Source organism: Gadus chalcogrammus, chromosome 13 (assembly GCF_026213295.1).
Source record: "Gadus chalcogrammus isolate NIFS_2021 chromosome 13, NIFS_Gcha_1.0, whole genome shotgun sequence".
NCBI classification, from domain to species: Eukaryota; Metazoa; Chordata; class Actinopteri; order Gadiformes; family Gadidae; genus Gadus; species Gadus chalcogrammus.
The window spans coordinates 10,371,958-10,390,244 of NC_079424.1; the positions used below are offsets into that span (position 1 = coordinate 10,371,958).

General features: G+C 43.5%; 2 protein-coding genes across 3 annotated transcripts; both read right to left on the reverse strand.

Moving 5' to 3' along the window:
* Positions 1 to 571: 571 nt before the first annotated feature.
* LOC130402304 (major intrinsically disordered Notch2-binding receptor 1-like) lies at positions 572 to 7,816 on the reverse strand. The gene is made up of 4 exons (XM_056606456.1): positions 7,192 to 7,816; positions 4,494 to 6,545; positions 3,880 to 4,101; positions 572 to 1,113 (listed from the first exon to the last, which is right to left on the reverse strand). Exons 2-4 carry the CDS (start codon positions 6,501 to 6,503, stop codon positions 910 to 912), a joined length of 2,436 nt encoding a protein of 811 aa, XP_056462431.1. The 5' UTR covers positions 6,504 to 6,545; positions 7,192 to 7,816; the 3' UTR covers positions 572 to 909.
* Positions 7,817 to 8,020: 204 nt separating this feature from the next.
* Positions 8,021 to 17,960, reverse strand: LOC130402511 (evC complex member EVC-like). Of its 2 annotated transcripts, none has more exons than XM_056606706.1 (20): positions 17,502 to 17,960; positions 17,252 to 17,362; positions 17,021 to 17,107; positions 16,514 to 16,728; positions 16,050 to 16,134; positions 15,866 to 15,964; positions 15,560 to 15,691; positions 14,780 to 14,941; positions 14,254 to 14,470; positions 13,469 to 13,617; positions 12,886 to 12,984; positions 12,552 to 12,764; positions 11,979 to 12,088; positions 11,529 to 11,742; positions 11,029 to 11,256; positions 10,045 to 10,189; positions 9,478 to 9,580; positions 9,262 to 9,388; positions 9,020 to 9,116; positions 8,021 to 8,559 (listed from the first exon to the last, which is right to left on the reverse strand). In XM_056606706.1, the coding sequence occupies exons 1-20, from the start codon at positions 17,679 to 17,681 to the stop codon at positions 8,411 to 8,413; spliced, it is 2,922 nt and encodes a 973-aa protein (XP_056462681.1). In that variant the 5' UTR covers positions 17,682 to 17,960; the 3' UTR covers positions 8,021 to 8,410. The 2 variants fall into 2 exon arrangements, with proteins under 2 accessions (XP_056462681.1, XP_056462680.1); XM_056606705.1 differs by having other exon boundaries at positions 8,022 to 8,559; positions 17,249 to 17,362; positions 17,502 to 17,959.
* Between the last annotated feature and the right edge of the window lie 327 nt (positions 17,961 to 18,287).

Genomic DNA, 18,287 nt, shown 5'->3' on the forward strand with positions numbered 1-18,287 from the left:
ACAATGCCTAACAGAAAAACATAAACACATCCAACAAGCTGCACCATCTGAACCTCAACACAATTAAGTGAACTTTAGACCTGACAAGAACGCCTCTGTAAAATAATTTATTAGTTTATGCTTGCTTTAACGGTGTATCACATTACTTGATCGAGGTTCAGGAATATTCATGGATGGGATATACAGTATAATATACAGTATATTTTCTGAAAAATATGCATTATTTGGCATAATCTCGTAGTTTGTAAATTGCTACTGTAAAATGTATCTTAGGTGATAAACAACTTATAAACAGTATTGAAATGGCCCTGTAGTTTCAAAAAAGTGTTTCAAAGAGGCAGGCAGTGCTGAAAGTTGGTGCTGATAGACAATGCATTTGTAATGTTAAGAGGATGCAGACTAAATAAAAAACTTGCATTTTCTCAGTTAATCTAGTTTGAGTCTAAACTCTGAGATTTTAAGTAATTTAGTAAATAACTTAAAATCTTAGCACCCCATTACCCTGTTCTTATGTGTAGCTTATTTTTTAAATGAAATGAAATAAAATGTAAAAACTTAAATCAAATTCCATCAAATTAAATATTAAAGTCTTAATTGTGGGAGAAATGACTTTATGTAATGCAATTGTAAAATTAAGGATAAATGATTGTAAAACTAGGCTGCAATCCAATTCCTGCTATTTGATCCAAAGTCATGCCTGATGCATGCAAAGCAGTGTAATGAAACATCTTGAAGATATTGACTACCAACTCCGTTATTAGCATCTTGCATCACAGTTTTCCGTTATTTCCCCTGAAGATTGCCAAGTTTTTCTTCTGATTAATGAGAACACATGTAAGGCAAGCAAACTATTCAACAAAAAAATAGAAAAATGGTCAACAATATATATATATATATTTATATACTTTTTCAAGACCTTTTTATGCCCATGGTGCAAACAGGAATAACAATAACCAGAATTATGATTATACAGATGATAATCAGTGCCCCTAGTTTACAGGCCCTGGCCCTGCGAAGGTGGGCCTCCTTGCGCCTGAGTAACGCATCATAGCCAGGAGTGTAGGTGTCCTCCATCCAGAAGTCCATGTTGGTGGGGTTCAGAGACTCCTGGCCCTGCGGAGAAGACAAATACTTCAAACAAGGTGCCAAGAGAGAGACTCCAAGTCATTAATTGTACCAAATGCTGGGCACGAAATGTTTCAAGATTTTAGGATCTACTCAGAATTTACTCTCTGCCTCCCATTTCAACACTAAAGTTGATTGCACCTTTGCTGTTTTAGCACAGACCCTCTGGAACCATCTTCCCCAATATGTCACATTTGCTGGAATGTTTAAAGAGATATATAGAAACCCTCTTATAGATAAGAAAGAGTAGACTTCTCTTTCTGTTGATCCAATAGGCGGTGGGCCAACGGGAGATTTTTTGTATTTAGACGATCCCTGTCAAAGGAGGATCCAATATATTTTGACAACTTCTAGTTTTTAACAAATGAAAAAATTGATTGCCACCCGTACTTCTTGCACATTTTTTGTTTATCTTTAAATTTGTTCAAGTTACATTTTCTGGCAAAGAGAGCAGGTTGCTTTGGGTCTGACATGCATGACATATTTGTAGTTATCATCCAATAGGGTGCTTTCAATGCCTCAATCCCAGTTATTAAATCATGTCAATCATGTGGTTTGAATTATTGAAAAAGTTCAAACGTACAACCACATATTACTGTCAATGAAGATAACATAAAAAACGATTTTCGATGCAACCACAGACTATAAAATGCAAAATTTCGTAGTCAACATTTATCGTTTTGCACATTAGCTACATTGTACTTGCTTATCGTGACATCTAGATTCAGGGGATTTTAAAATCATATTCACTGAAATTTCTTCCACAAAAACAGCTAGAGGTTTAACCCAAGTTAACGTCTCTAGCTCTAAATTGATTGAACACAAATTTTAATATTTTAGAAATATAACTCAATACCATCCTTGCTTTTTTTCTGGCATTAATTTACTGGTATACTTAAAAGTTTCTTAAACGTTTTTCAATAGACCTCAAAGTTTCTTTGAATTTTGTTATTATCTATTGTATTTCTTGGGAAATTCAAAATTTTGTCAAAATGAGGAGCATAACGTCCTAAAAACATTATCCAACCACTAGACTACTCTTGCACCCATCTTTTGTGAACATGTGTAGTGCAAAGATTTAACTTGGTGCTTGTTGCTATACCAGCTCACACAGGCTGTCACAGGGACTGTTGCAGCAATTTCACTAACCTCACAAAGATAAAACAAGTCTGGAAAAGAGAAAAGGCGGTTTTAATGCAAGAAGAGGCTGTAAAAGAAAGCTCATATCAAACATTCAATGACTAGGAGGGTGAATGTGGATCTTGAACTTCAACTTTGATTCTTAAACCTGTAGTGGAAAAAAATAATGTAAATAAGGACCAAGTCACATTGATATTTCACACTTTACATTTCAGAAGAACCAACGTTTATTATGAAGTACACTTGCACCCCTGTCCAGTGAAAGACCAATTTGAAGGACTGAGAAGATGATTTATTTGATGAATCACACCCCAAACCCACCTGATTCCGTCACAGGAGAGGCATGTGGCCATCTAGCTGCAGTGGACACTGTTGAAGAGAAGCACAACATAATAAAGCCCCTCATTCATTCCCATTACTTCTTAAGTCCATGTACATTGAAGTGCCCAGAAACATTAAAACCACATCCATAAAAAAAAAACACTGGTTGGCTGTATTTCATCTCAAATGATCTACTCAATTGACACACACAGAAGACAAATCCCAACTTTTTCCCAACATACCTGCTACAATCCCCAAGGGTGGTGGGACAGTCAAGATGATCCGTAGGACTTATTTATGAAAAAAATTCAAGCATTAGTACCCCTTATGTCTGACACACAAGTACTTATTTTAAACAGTTGATGATCTGTGATATTAATAACAGAGGATAAAGGAAAAAATAGGAATAATGGTAGTGGGATAACTTCTGCGGTGCACAATGACCTCTGTGACAACTCATTTGACAAAGCTCCATGATAAATAACTTGCATAGCTAGCATTTTCAAATATATTAATACTTACCCTCACACATGGAGTGGTGCTGATGCTGCTGTTACCATGTTCTACCGTTTTCCGTTATATCCATCCTTTGATTCCTCAGTTTAACAGCTGTGCTCAATGCAAATAAATCTGATAGGTTAATGACATCCCTCCGTCAGCATCTTAGCATGCTGGTTCGATATAGTAGGCCGCAGTGTTTGCCAGTTTAATGAACTTTGGACTATGGTTTTGGGAAGATGTGCAAGAATTTTTGGGTTGCAACAAACAGAATTTGATTTACACTTTAGAAATCCAGGTCCTCCCTTAATGGTGATCATTATTTTCTAAAACTAAAGCCGATACGCAATCTCAGCCCACCGCCTACAAGTCTCCTCTTTTGGTCATGTTCTGGTTTTAGTTTGGTTTGTCTCTCAATGTGCTGTGATTATATTGTAATATATATTTGTATTATTTACTAATATTTCGTGTGTGTGTGTGTGTGTGTGTGTGTGTGTGTGTGTGTGTGTGTGTGTGTGAAGCCCTTTGTAACTGCTTGTTTTAATTAGTGCTATATAAATAATGTATTACTTACTTACTTACTTATTGTTATCGAGCGATATTTCTCAACTGTACATTCCTTTCTTTTAAAAAACTGTCCTAAAAGCCTTTCTTCAGCTTTGTAAATTGGCAATATTTCAACATCAGAACAATGTACTCATAATACATTAACAACCAGCAAAACATCGTTTTTTTTCTGAAAGCCCCACGGAAGTATTTTAGTCTTTTTATAGGTCAACAAAGGACGGATCATACCTGCATATTTAAAGGGGAGACGGGGGACTCTCTGTCATGGAGCGCCCAGATTGGTCTTCCCCTCCCCTCAGCCAATCTAGACTCCATGACCTTCCCAGAGCTCATCCCACCCATCAGACTGCTGTCCTTCTGTTTGAACAAGCCCGAGTTAAACACTTGCTCCACCAGGGTTGGGGGCTTCTGAGAAAGCAGGTTGGTTGTGCTGTTGTTGGTCTGATCCACCTGAATAGTGGAAATAGTGAAGAATCCTACAGCTTTAAGATGCCGGTGAAATATAGAATAAAAGAGTATGCCAGGGGCAGGCATTATGAGTATATTACCATCAATTACTTTTATAGCTGTTACTAACTTATTATTACCAAGAAGCATTGGGTCACCATCACAAACAGCATTAAGGGTTTGTTTACCAACAGTATTATAAGCTAAAAACAGTTTGGGTGTAGAAATATTTTTTTTTTAAATGTATAATGGAATATCATGCACAAACATGCATTGACAGATACACACAGATACACACACACACAATACTCTCCCATCCACACAAACACCCACACACAAATTATTTGCAATGGAATTTAAGGTAAACAAAGTTTTAAAGTAAAAAGTTGATTTACCTGTCCACCTTTTTCATACGAAGAGGACTTGTGGTCTTTGCCTTTAGAGAATGCGACCGCCCATTCCCGTGCAGAGTGGGACACACTGGGACGCTTTGCATCTGAAACCGCCTTCTCCTCGGCATGGGCCCTGGAGGCCCGTCGAGAGGACGCCTCCTTCTTCCCCTCCTTGGAGCCCTTGGAAACCTCAGCCTGATCCGTGCCGCTCTCCATCGGCCCCCCGGCGTTCCACCGGCTCCAGTCCAGGCTGCTGCTGCTGGTCCTCGGGTAGAGAAGCCCGGACACGGACAGAGGCTGGGGCTCTGACGTCTCAGAGCCAGGAGTCACCGGGTGGCTGCTGAACGAGGACACACCGGCGCTGAGGGGCTCTAGCCACCGGCCGCCTCCGGTGCCCCGTCCGCCCCCGACCACGGGCTGCTGGATCTTCTCGTCAAGCCGCTGCAGGGCAGAGAGGACCTGGGAGATCTCCGACTTGACCTCGGCCAGGCCCTCGAGCTGCCGCTCGATCTGGCTCATGCGCAGGAGCAGCTTGCAGACGCTGGCCTTGAGGCCGCCGTCGTCGGTGCTCTCCAGGGAGTGGAAGAGTCTCTGCAGTTGACCCAGGCGACCCCTCCTCCCCTCGTGGGTGTCCGGGTTCGCGGCCGCCATACCCTCGCTGGGGTGCAGGACGCCCGTCGAGCCGCACATGCTCATGTCGTCCAGGAAACGGAATATGGCGCTGATGTCGTCCTCCCCGAACTCGGGGTCGTCCAGCGAGGTCATGAAGGAGAGGCGGTCGGCGTGGACCATGCTGCGGAGCCTTCTGTGGTCCGGGGCGTCGGTCTGGGTCCCCTGAGCCTTGGCCCCATCGCCTCTGTCCACCATGAGGCTGTTCCTAAACTCCCCTGCCAAGGAGGCCCCGAGGAGGCTGATAGCCGGGGAAGACCGCCGCGGGAACGGAGCCCCTGACGCTTCCAAGCCCAACCCCATGCTGCCCACGCCGACCCGGTCCTCCAAACTATGGCTCTTGTTGGTCCACATGGACTTCTGGGCCCTGGGGGGTTGGAGGTGACGTGGGGACCACTCGGCATTTGACCTCGGCCCAAAGTAGGTGGAGTCCTGCAGGTCATCCAAGCTCTCGTGCTTCACCTGTTGCTCCAGTAAATGCTGAACAGCTGTGGGTGACGGGTAAGGGTTGTTCAGCATCTCAAAGCTAAGGTTATCAAAGGATTTCGGCACTTGACCAGGACTAAGAGACTCACTGCTAATAGTCACCTGGGGTATTAGCGGGGGCTGGTTGTGGAAATCCTTCTTGAAGATGTTTCTCTTCTGGTCGACAGCGGACTCCTGCTCCTCTTCGAACACCTCTGGAGGAACAGACTCTCCGCTGGACTCGCTGTCAGTCTCCAGGGGCAGGTACATGTTCTGCATGTCCTGGCTTGTGAACTGATCCCCCGCAAATATAGGGGAGTTGTGCGGCAGGCTGAAAGACACAGCCCTCGCTCTGGCCGGAGGAGAGGACACGAGTGAGATGGGATCCGGCGGGAGGCTTCCGCGCTTGTAGGCTGAATAATTCGATTTGGGGAAGAGTAAGTGCTGATCTATGGGCTTGCTTCCAATGTCAGAGTGGGAACGTGCTCTTTCCCTTCCAGTAAAGCTCAGCAGCTCAGAGGGTCCCAGGGATTGGTCGATGGGGATAGCCGCCTCGCTCCTCGTCGATTGGTTGCCATCATAAGCACCACTTGTCATCTGAATGAGATTGAAGATTGTGACGATATCCGCGGCCACGCCTATTGGGGAGAGCCCCAGATTTCGGACCGCAACGCGGTCCCTGAAGAGGGTAGCAGGGAAGCACGGGTCTTGACTGGCCGCCGCAAACAGCAGGCTCCGGAGCTCCACGAGGTGCTCCAGGTCGAACCGGGTGCTGACCATTCGACAGAGGTCCTGGAAAGAGAGCCAGTGGCGCATGTTGGCCAGCTCCTCCAGTATCCCCAGCAGCACCAACGGGTACTCCTGCTGTAGGTTCGCCATGACTGCTCACCTCGAGGGGATTTCTGTGGCCGGGATGTTAAACTGAAAAAGAAAATGGAGGGATGGGATCAGTGATGATAGTAACACATATTGTCTTGTTCTGAATAATTCGATAATTTATCAGGCCTATATTAACGATTTAACAAACCACTAACGATTAAAAAAATACAAGTATATATTTTTTTCTATGGGCTTACAATATATATTTTTTAAGAAATCCAACTTTATTTGGGCGATTGAGAAGCAATAGTTTTCAGGTAGACACCCACAATAACCAGGGGTTTTGAGCCGCTCAGATTAAATCGGCTAGAGTCTGACTCTGAACTGAAGCATCGACCTTGTTTTAGCACCTTAAAATAACTGACCATCTGATGCGGTGACGATCACACGCTGTGCACATCACCAACACACAGCAGTCCAAATTGAAGCTTATTGTGCAATAGTCATCGATTTAGATTTGTCAACAAGCCAATAACAGTGTATACAAGTAATCAATCGCTTAATCAGCAAAGGACAATTAAAACATTGAATAACAAATAAATAGAATACGTGTTTGGTTTTCCAAAAGAAAGATCTCTTTCGTCACGGTTTTATTTAAAACGACATAGCTATAGCTTTTAGCCTTGCTTTAAACCTATAGTGAGGAGAAGAGGACGTAGCCTAGATATCGACGGTTACCTCAACTCACCCATATCAACTGAGAGAAGGGAGGTCATCTGCCGAACTGGCGCCCGTTAGGTAGACAAATGAGTGCCCAAAACTAGAGTCGTACCAGATCACAATCCGCCCGGTAAATCCAGCCTCGATCATATCGGCTTCCTTGGTGGTCTACTTTATTTGAAACGGCGACTATAGCCTGCACCTCAGGCAGAGAGGAGAAATTTAGAAATCAGGTCATCTTCCCACAAGTCCCTGCAGTCCCCTGAGGGACCCGGAGCCTCAGATCCAAACGGCTTCCCCTGTAGATCACTGCCGACACCAGCAAAGTCCTGACAGCTCAGAAGTCACAACGTGCATTGATAAATCAGACGAGACATGTGCTTGCCAAGAGAGCCGCCCGTCCGTTACTATGAGTGGGTAGGGCTAAAGTCCAACGCTAAGCATATTTTTCTCAGATTGCCTGAGAACCCAATTGTTAACCTTTCAAGTGTTTTCACGAATTTGAGATTAATAATGGAAACTAATCGGTTTTCTGCTGATAATCGAGGCTCCAAAAAGCAGCGTAGGCCTACTGGCAGTTACTCATCAATTCAGAAGTGAACTTCTGAGTCCTGTAAGAGTGGGCACAGAGCATGCCAGTCAGTCCTTCTAGGCTGTTGAGTATTACCCTACATTATCATCCATAAAGGGCTGTACTTAAAACGCCATTAGGGGAGAGGGAGAGGCTTTCAACCCTGAGTAGTAGTGCTTTGCTACAATCAGACTAGACATCTCCTATTCACCTAGGAACTCATCCATCAGCCTCCTGTACTCAGGATCCATGGGAATCGATAGAGTGAAACGTTGATGATGACATGGAGGAAGTGTATTGTGAACCGTGATTGAGTCCAATCGCATGATAATTTCATCCAACAGGTGGTGTATACACGGCTGGAAAATGCATTCTTTATTTATGCATTATTTACTTGGCGGCAGGGTATTCCCAAAAGTAACACGGAACACTTGCCTTTGGATTGCAAGTGGTACAAAAAAGATTGCTCTCTTAGATTAAAAACAACAATTTTTTTTAAAAGGCTCTGTATTTTCTACATTTATATACAAATCTCTGAATAATTGTCAACATTATAGATGCAGTGGTTATATGTAAAATACAAATACCATTTTACAATATAGTTTCAAAATTAAATGAGCAAAAATACATATCCCATTGCTGTACAAACAGTTTTGTAAAAAAAAACATGTTGATGTCAAATGAGTTGAGATTCCCGCTCCCTGTTCTTCTTCTGAGGTGCTTTTGGAGCGGTCGCTACAACTGTTGGAGTCAGAGAGGGATTCTTAGCAGGATCCAGATCTGGATTCAGGGCCAGCAGATTCATGATGTCGTGACTCACAACACCTGTGGAAATATTCCATTATCAACAACAATAACATATTGATCTAATTAGAGGTGTAGAAAAACATTATACATTATGGATGTTTAATTTTCTTCGACCCTTTACTAATCTACTATGTTCTAATAAATTCATTTATAATTATAAAAGGTCTTATCACAAGGCAAAGCTACCACGATATGTCCGTCCATCCAACACTTATTGAATTCCAAACCTTTCCAGGAATGAGGGATCCCTGTTCTCCTGCCCTTTAGAGGTCTTAGTCTCAAGGTGTGGTATATGATTTTGCCTGAGGGGGATTAATGAAGTTGTATCTAATCTAATATTACAAGACTGTGAAGCGTTTGGATCCGTCACTGTGATCAAGGGCTATACAAATACAATTGTCTTGATTCCTATGGATTTATCATTCTTGTTGTAACCCTAGATCAATATTTGCTACTTAATCACAGAAAGAGTCCTGACCAGAGTTCTCCTCCTGGATAGTGGGGTCCAGACGGGTGTTTTGGAGAGACACCCGGGCCAGGGCAGCCACCTCCGTAATAAAGTTTTCCTCTGCTTCCTAATGGATCCAACAGTGCATTACTTACAACAACCGTTTCGTTCAGATAACGATTGAAATCAAGATATCTGAAATGATTCTCCAAATAAGACTGAAGAAACAGTATGACTACGAGTGGCAAGGAACATGGAAGTGCAGCACTTACCAGCAACTGTGCTTTGACCTTTTCCATGGCCTGGTCCTCGGAAACTCTGTGCTGCCTCAGAGTATCAAACAGCACCTCCTGTCCGAGGTCGTAGTGCTCCAGCAACTTCCTTTTGTGTTGTTCAACCCTTTAAGCCAAAAAACAAAAACATACAGATAAAGGTCAGGTGAGGCGTGACAGTGGTATGAAAATGGATCATCGAGGGGTTAGATGTACCTCTTTTGAAACTCTTTAGACGTCAGGTTCTTCTCCCAGTTGGCCAGCTCTCTCAGCAAGCCCTGGTGGAAGAGATGGCTGCTCTCTCGCCTCGCATTCTCGTCTGCAGAGATTTAGAATGACCCATCCGTCACACATGGAAAAATCCTCTATGACTAAGGTGCTTGTCACCATTGCGCTGCAGCCAGGTTTCAAAATGAACTCCTGGCACTATCCAATAGCAGATAGATTTAAACATTTGGCAGGTAAAACAATTCCTGTTATATATCAAAACCATTGCTGGGCTGCCTTCAACTCTGGCAGGTTTAATAGACATTATTCTAAAAGTTAATCTTGGGCCATGGCTGCACTCCCACGTCCATTCAATTAAACCTCCTTCAAACATTTGACTAAATAAAGAACTTGAACTTGAATAACGCTATCTCTCTTTTGTTTTTGTTTTTGACAAGACTTGTACCTCACCACTTCCGTAAAATTCTGTGTATGGAGACCTAGACTAAACAATACTAACTGGAAGATATTATGGACAGCATAGTGAGTGTGTGTGTGTTGATCCTTCCACCTCACCTCTGACTGACTGCCGTGTGCTTGACTGTTCCTCCTGCAGTCTGGTGGTGACGTCCTCCATGTGAGAGTAATAACCCTGAACCAGGGCACTGAGGGAGTCCTTGGTTAGGTACACGCTCTCAGAGGCAACCTCAGCCAGGTGATGCTGCAGCAGACGGGAACACCGGGCCGGGAAAGAGTTTGTGTTAAAAGAAAAAGGCAAAAGAAAGAAAAATACTCATTTAGCAGATTTGTATTATCCAAAGCTACATACTGTGAATTTATTTGGATGCATCTTGTTGAAGGTGACATATTATACCACCAGGTGCTAGTGTGATTAACTGTTACAAGCCATTTTGAAAATCTGCCTCTTCTGACATCATAGGTGGGCGTGTCCACCTAGATATATGACGGATCGTTTGCTACAGTCCACTGGGCAGGCTGGTGGACTGATCTGTCCAGCATTCATCTAGGTAACACGCCCACTTGTGATGTCAGAAGAGGCAGATTTGCAAAACGACTTGTAACGGCTAATCAAACTCACACCTTGTCGTATAATATGTCACCTTTAATGATCAGCGTCTTGCTCAGGGTTGCGTACAGATTCACTGCGGATATTTGGCTTCAAACCCTCTGGCTAGGAGTTAGACACCCCACCACTACAGTACTATACAGCCCTCCCACTCTAGTTTCTACTTTATTTAAATCATTAAGCCACCTTAAAAAAACATGATTGTACCAAAGTGCAAAGTACAGATGCATGTTTTATACATTTAGCCTTAAGTGCATTTGCATCCCCACAGTAATTATGTGGAACAGATAAATTGAGGCACATTGAAAGAACCACTCTTCTGCATCGCGAACCACTCTTCTGCATTGTGAACCACTCTTCTGCATTGTGAACCACTCTTCTGCATCACGTGGAAGCACATTTAGCTTTTTTTTACAATCAGATCATCTCAAAACTATGACCACTAGACAGGATGAAAACACGAGTCAGCATACCTTCAGTCCGTCGGTGTGCTGTGGGCGGGTGGGCCATTCCAGCGGGGCCGTGGCCCCCATCCGCCCCCAGACCCTGTGGCTGAGGGCGTTGCCCACCAGCAGCTGGGCGTGCCTCTGCAGGAGCTCGGTTCCCGTCTCCAGCTCCGAGAGGAACTCCTGCTGGAAGCTGTGGTCCACCAGCTGGCTCTCGGCCCCCAGGTGTCTCTCTGCCAGGCTGGCCCCGCTGTCCTGCGTTGGCATGGAGCAAACATTGGCTCACGGCTCCCCTGGGAGGGGGGACTAATTGCGTTCCATTATTGAACAGGATGAGGGGCCGGACTGCGGTGTTTGTTGTTTTCGACAGAGAAAAGCGAGAAGGGTTTTGTTTGCATTTTCATAGCAAACTGCCTCTGTCTGCACCGTACAAGAGGAAGATATCACAGTAGAGACATGCTTCAGATGATTAACGAGCTGATCGTTATCGTCCCCAGTTATAAACAGAAACAACAAGCTGTGCAAACCTTGCGTTGATCTTTCGTGGCTGAATTGTCGTTTTCCTGGCTTTGGTTGTGGTCTTCTCTCAGCAGGTCTCTGAAGTCTGTTTGAGCCAGAGCTTTCAGCTTGGACAGCCTCATTTCCCTTAGCACATGCAGACAGAAGTGCCGGGACACAAAGTGTGTCTGCACTGCCACCAGGAGGCGCTCCTGTTTCTTTTCCAGCAGCATCCCCACCGGTCTGGAAAACAGTGTATGCTACTTTTATAATGCTAAAAACACTAATGTAATATATTTGATCTATAAACATTCAATAAGAGCCACTCAATAAAACTCAACAAAACAGTTAGTATCCCAGAGATAATACGTCTCTTTTAGCAATAAGGGCATTGTGTATCATCTTAGATAATGCATGGGCGGTTGTTTCCATCGACTCTAGTTAATTCAAAGTGAGGTTTGATCCTGTTTTGACCTCACCTGTCCAGCATGTAGCTCTGCCTGACAACTGTGGTCTGGAGCATCTTCATCTGCTGCTCTGTCAGATGCCTGAGGCAAGCCAGCACCACAGCAGTCTCTTCACCCCAGAGCTGGAGCAGCACAAGCACATCACAGAATTGGGCTTGAGAGGCCGGATCATGTTTCATTGGCTTCTTGAAAACATGCTCAACCACACTTAAGTGTGATGAAATACAATTTGATTGATTTGAGGATTTCAAAATTGCATTCAAAGCCTTCTTGCATAGTAGTATATGGATGTTTAAGTATGAGACTGAAACCACATTTCCCTCCAACATGATTATTAAGGGTTTAATACAGTCTAAAAATCAACATCATTGAATAAACTATAAAAGTGTGAATTGCACTAAGTCAGTGTTCTTTGAAAGACCATCAACTATTATAGTGGCTTATTTCCTGGCTCTAAACTGAACCTTGAAAGGTTGTAGCGCTTCATGGGCTCAGATTTTATTGAAATGTCCACTGCAAGCAATTCACGAAACACATTTAAAGCAGCTTAAGATGTACAGCTGTGCCCATCCCCGATGCGACTACCTGTCTATCCTGATCCATCTGAGCCCTCATGTCCTCCAGTTGCATCTTGGTCCCAACCTCCGCCTGCTGCCGCTGTGTGGCCAGCTTATCCTCTAGATCCAGCCACAGCTTGCTGCAGTGCTCAACAGAGAGCTGTGGCCTGGGAGCAAGACTGCCGAGGAAGACCTTCTTGGCCTCCTCGCCCACTCTCCTCGACCATGAAGAGTGAAGTTTCTAGAGAAGTAAAAAAATGGAATGGCCGGAAAATTCAATATAAATCTATTATATTCTTATTAAATGCTTAGAATGATAGTGTGGATGTGGACACAGAATACACAGACGCACTAACACCCACCCTCCATAGATCGCAGAGGGCTTCGACCACTCTGTCATCCTGTTTCAACTCCAGGCTGATGCTCTGCTGCCTGTGTTTGGCCTGCAGCTCCTTGTACACCTGACAGGGTCATCAAGATTCACACATGAACAAACGCTGAAACCTGGGTCACTAAAGCAGATGACAAAGGTGTTAATGCAACAGTACATCCTGGGGATATACATTTGCATGATCCTAAAAGGAACTGGATAGAGAGATACAGCCTTCCGTAGCCACCATGTCTGTTTAATTCATTGTTGTACAGCTCAGTGTTTGGTGCCCCGAGCTCGTTTTGATTGGTTAAAGCAAAGCAGAGCAGTTGAAAGGGGTTGACTGCTGTTTTGTGAGGCAGAAAAAAAGACCACAAGATTTGTTCGATTTTAAATGATAACCTGTTTCAAAGCCAATTTGTCAAGTTGTCCAAGAGGGGATCAAGGAAGACTTACCTGCCTGCTTGGTTCGTCTATAGTCCATGCTGCATGGTATAGCATGTGAGCAAGAATAGCCAGCAGCAAGGGCAATACGACATCCCTATTGGTTAGTGGTATGAAGTCATGGTTCTGACCTTGATGAAGTGATGTAGGTCACCGTGGGCTTGTGCTGAATCCAGCGCTTGGCTTCTCTCCCGGGCCTGGCTGCTCTGCAGCTTCTGACTCTTGCTCTCGGTCCTCCTCCACTTCTCACTCGCCAGCTCCTTGGCTTTCTTCACACAGTCTGGAACACACCGACAGGTTGGCTGACTGTGGATACCAATATTCTGCACATCATTTTGTTCATTACGTATCCAATACTTGGTCTTCTGTAGTGTGAACAATCTAGGTCAAGCCGGAGCTTCCTGTCTAGTGGGTATAAAAGTGTGCTAGTTATAGGAATTTGATTAATCTATGTTTATTGACATTTTTAACTATGAATGGAATTCATAGTTTAAAAGAATGGAATTGTAAGAAAAATAAATGTAATAAATAGTTTTTTTTCCCAAAAAATTTACATGTCATAGCGGTCATAGTATTGGTCACACAATGTCAAAATTATGGCTGTCTGATTGTTTAAATAAAAAACTTCTTGCAACCTGCTTGAAATAACAGGTACCACATTCAGTAAAATGGTGCAGGAGCCTGACCTTAATTAAGAAGACAAGAAGGTTCCTGGAAAAAAAAATCTATTTTCAGATAGGATCTTGAAATATAAAAAGTAGGACACATGGGTAAGTTCCATCGGTTTAGGGATGAGAATAATTTGTGTGTTGTCTTGGAAACCCAATTGATGACAATATCTTTGTATATACATAAAATCGACATTAACACCTGAATGTACAAACACTGTCAGCCTGTACTACAGCATTACTCCTACCCTCGGTGCACAGCTCAAGGCACTCCTTCAGACTGCACTGCATTTCCGACAGCATCTTCTCCATCAGGTCAAAGGTCAAGGTGTCTTCTCCGGAGAGCTGCTCCAGTGCCGTGGCAACCAGGGCTTGCCTCAGAGACACTTCCTGTCTGAGTAAGGCGGGTTTGGCCTGAAAAAGATACATCAACTCCTCCCACCACAGCAGCCTCTGCTGGATGCTCTATAGAGAAGGATCAATAAAACATAAGCAGTTATAAAATGCATGCATGGAGAACATGTTTCTCTGTAAATAATTACTTTTGATTAATAATTACAGAGGCTGTTGTGTGTTCCATAATTAATTAAAAAGTTATTTGCCCAACATATAAGCATACAGTGTTTGGAACAACAAGCTATTGTATCCTCCTGAACGATATTATTTTTTTGAATAAGATCTACATTCTTAAAACAATTTTTAGAAGCATGGTGGTCACTTGCAAAATTTTGAAGAATAAATACCGAAATGATGGATGCGTTCTCCTCCTCTCACCTTAAGGCCTGCTTCCTGAGCAGCCATCCAGTGGTTCTCTAGCAGTACCAGAGTGTGGATGAGAGAGTTGATGATGGCATGGGCTTCCTCTGTCGGCAGAACGCTGTCCTTACCCAACAGATGCTGGCACAAGTGCTCCACCTGCTGGCCAAATACTTCAGTCTGTTGATGAGAAGAAGTGGATGTCATAGGTCAGCCCTTCTTAAACTTTTTAAAACCAGGGACCAAGAATAGCTTGATCCTCAGCTTCTTGGACCCACTAAGCCATACATATACAGAACTTTAAATGGCCAATTAACATAAATGTCAAAATTAAGTGTGTTTGTTTCCAATCAGTGGTTGGTTCAATAATTTTTCAGGGGGATTCTTCGACTGCAAATTCTGTGTTCTGATGGATTAATAAGTATTTGGTTCACTTTTCAACTAACGTGAAGCCCAGGTTTATAATCTAATGTAATTCGGTTTACTGTGGCCCAGTAGCCACTGCTCCATGGCCCAGTAGCCACTGCTCCATGGCCCAGTAGCCACTGCTCCATGGCCCAGTAGCCACTGCTCCATGGCCCAGTAGCCACTGCTCCATGGCCCAGTAGCCACTGCTCCATGGCCCAGTAGCCACTGCTCCATGGCCCGATGCTTGGCCTGACCCATGATCTGAGAAACCCTGTCACAGGTGATAGTGCTAATTCCCCCTTACTCCTTGTAGCATGACCTCCGGGTAGACCACAAGAGGGCAGTAAGCGGTCTAGAAAGCTGCTTGTTGCCATTCTTTCTACGAGTTACCATTTGAAGCCCGTGCTCCAGAAGGTCTTTATGGGTCCTCTCTATCTCCTCCAGGGTACAGGGAGAATCTGTCTCAGCAGTCTTTTCAGAGGCCGTCTTGGCGGTTAACCGTTTCCTCAGTGTATCCACTTCCTGACATAAAAAAAGAAAAAAAAACAGTTAAACTAAGAACACCTTCCTACAGTTATATACACTATTATAAGCACGGTGTTGACAATTCAGCAATACTGTTCCATTAATGCATCAGTACATACACGAAAGTACATACAAGTATGAATAAAAAGTAATTTAAGAATTTGTGTCTACCTTTTCCTGCATTACAATGAGGTTCTTGAAGAAGTCTTCCTCATTTTTATTCTTTGGAAACCGCTGACTGAATATCATTTTCACCATTCGGAGAAAGATCTACAAGTAGAAACAAGTTAAGAGATTAAACTGAAAGGAACAGTGCTATATATCAGGGCTGTAGTGGAACATTGTGCTCACCCACCTGACACTTCTCCTCCTGGAGGCCACAACACTGTTGCTGCACGTCCTGCAGGGCAAGACAGTAGAGACCGATACGTCCCTCAAACCTGGGGAGACAGCACCAGCAAAACTGCTCTCATTGGCCACACCACATTGAATTCATTATCGATTAATCTCTCGATCATAAATTAATGAAAATGAACACAAGTTAGACAACCACTAGAGCCTATAACACTTGTCTTACAAGTAATCTAGAACAAAACAAAAAAACAACTAAATATACATGGCTTTTAAGAAAAGAGAAAATCAACCAAATATTGTCTATAATCAACAAACATATACATATTGTAATGCATTTCAACTCCTGCTCATCCACTCTGACTCAACTAAGTAAATCATGCCAAGCCAGAACATGCATAGCAAAGAGAGGGCTAAACATTATTAGTCAAGCACCAGAGATCGAGAGTAGCATCGAGAGACTTATACCCAGTTTGAGTGAGTGTGTGTGGGTAGTGGGGGGCCCTGGAGAAGCTCTGGTTCTGGAGGCTCCTGGGCACCAGAGAGGAGGAGATGAACTGGCTGCTGTCATCATTGTCCTGCTCCTGGCTCAGGGACTCTCCGGTGGAGGAGTCCTCGTTGGAGCCAGCGGGAAGCTTTGAACGCTCGTGTACCGAGGGATTGGACGCTCCGTCTGCTAACGGCTAACAGTGTCAAGCAAAAACATTAAGTTACATTATAAAGATTGTATTGTGCATCTAGTCATTTTAAGTAGTCGTATGTAGCTTTTGATGTCAAATCCCAAGATTTTCAATGGCGTTTTACGAAGCATTTTGGTGTTTAGACTGACTGTTACAAAACGTTTTAATCAGATCATTGCCATGGTGAATACTGTAAGTGATAGTGGGCATTTTCTTCAATAAGTAAATAGATCTGTCCTTAAGTGTAGGCCTATGATGAGTGAGCGTGTGTGTGTGTTTGTTTGGGTGGTCTTACCCTGTATTTCTGGTTGATGGGGTAAACCACTTTTGCTCTCGATGCAAACGCGGCAACATCACTGTTGATGGGTGGCATCTTTTTTTCCTGGACAATGTGGGTGAGAAGAGTAAATGTTTAGATGATGATCTCATTCACATCAAACATGACCATATGAATTGAATGTTTTGATGACATGCTCTGTGATAAATAATCTATATCAATAGTGATGGTGGAGCATCATCCTACAACTTTTGCAGCTGAGGAACTTGTCACATCTTTTCGGTTGTTGCTGATGTGGTCACTTTGATGGTTGTCCACGTTTTCTTCGACTGGCTCAAGTAACCTTCTAGCATTGTTGCCCTATTTGAAAGAGAAAAAAGGTTTACGTTCCTGTTGTGGTGTGTGTGTGTGTGTGTGTGTGTGTGTGTGTGTGTGTGTGTGTGTGTGTGTGTGTGTGTGTGTGTGTGTGTGTGTGTGTGTGTGTGTGTGTGTGTCTAACCTGTCTTGTTAAAAGCATGGGCTTCAGACAGAACACATACAACAGAGCAGCGGTAACAATGCCCAAAAGACCCCCAGAGACAGTCAATGCTGTGAGCAGTCCTGTAAATATCTGCACCGATTCGGGGAAAGTGACCAACACATCAATGGCGCATTCTGCCACCGCTTTCTGGTTTGTCATTATTGAGAATCACAGCAAGAGACAGGCTGAAAACGCAAACGATTCGTAAATTCTTCATGAAAGTCGTTGCTCGGATGATGTTTGGAAAGTCCGCTTATACATGCTTCAGCAGTCAAACTGCAAAATACGCAAAGGAAAGCGTAAAGGCAGAGGCATGAGAATTAACTTCGAGGGACAACAACAAAGTAAATGGAACAGCGACACCAAGCCGTGGACGCAGATTTGATGATGCCATTCCCGTTAAATCCAAGGAGGAGCCTTTTTTTCCCTAACTTTTTGTAGTGATAAGTCCGCTGAAATCACGTTAAACACGTTTCCTGTTGTCCCTTCAAAATAAAATGCTTTTCCTATACCAACTAATTAAATTGGAAATTTGTTGCAACAGATAGGCCTACTTGAAAATGTATGTACGGCCTGGATGATGAGTAAATGCACACATTAAATCGCAGACACACAAGATAATACATTTATGCATGACCTGCAACATTACATTGGCAGCACCCTTGTGTCCACACAACTATTTAAACGTGTTTGGTCCATCTGAAGCCTGCCCTCCTCATTAGCAGTTATATCCTGCATTTAAAGAAAAAAACTAGAAAACAACGC

Bases quoted from the DNA above. Each gene is read 5' to 3' on its own strand.
- LOC130402304 (XM_056606456.1), bottom strand. From the start codon at position 6,503: ATGGCGAACCTACAGCAGGAGTACCCGTTGGTGCTGCTGGGGATACTG. The intron at 4,102-4,493 runs GTAAATCAACTT...TCCACTATTCAG, and splicing joins CGTATGAAAAAGGTGGACAG to GTGGATCAGACCAACAACAG. The intron at 1,114-3,879 runs GTATGATCCGTC...TCTTCTCCGCAG, and splicing joins TCTCCCCTTTAAATATGCAG to GGCCAGGAGTCTCTGAACCC.
- LOC130402511 (XM_056606705.1), bottom strand. From the start codon at position 17,681: ATGACAAACCAGAAAGCGGTGGCAGAATGCGCCATTGATGTGTTGGTC. The intron at 14,942-15,559 runs GTAACTCGTAGA...TCTCATCAACAG, and splicing joins TGGAGCACGGGCTTCAAATG to ACTGAAGTATTTGGCCAGCA. The intron at 8,560-9,019 runs GTCAGGACTCTT...ATATTTCCACAG, and splicing joins TATCCAGGAGGAGAACTCTG to GTGTTGTGAGTCACGACATC.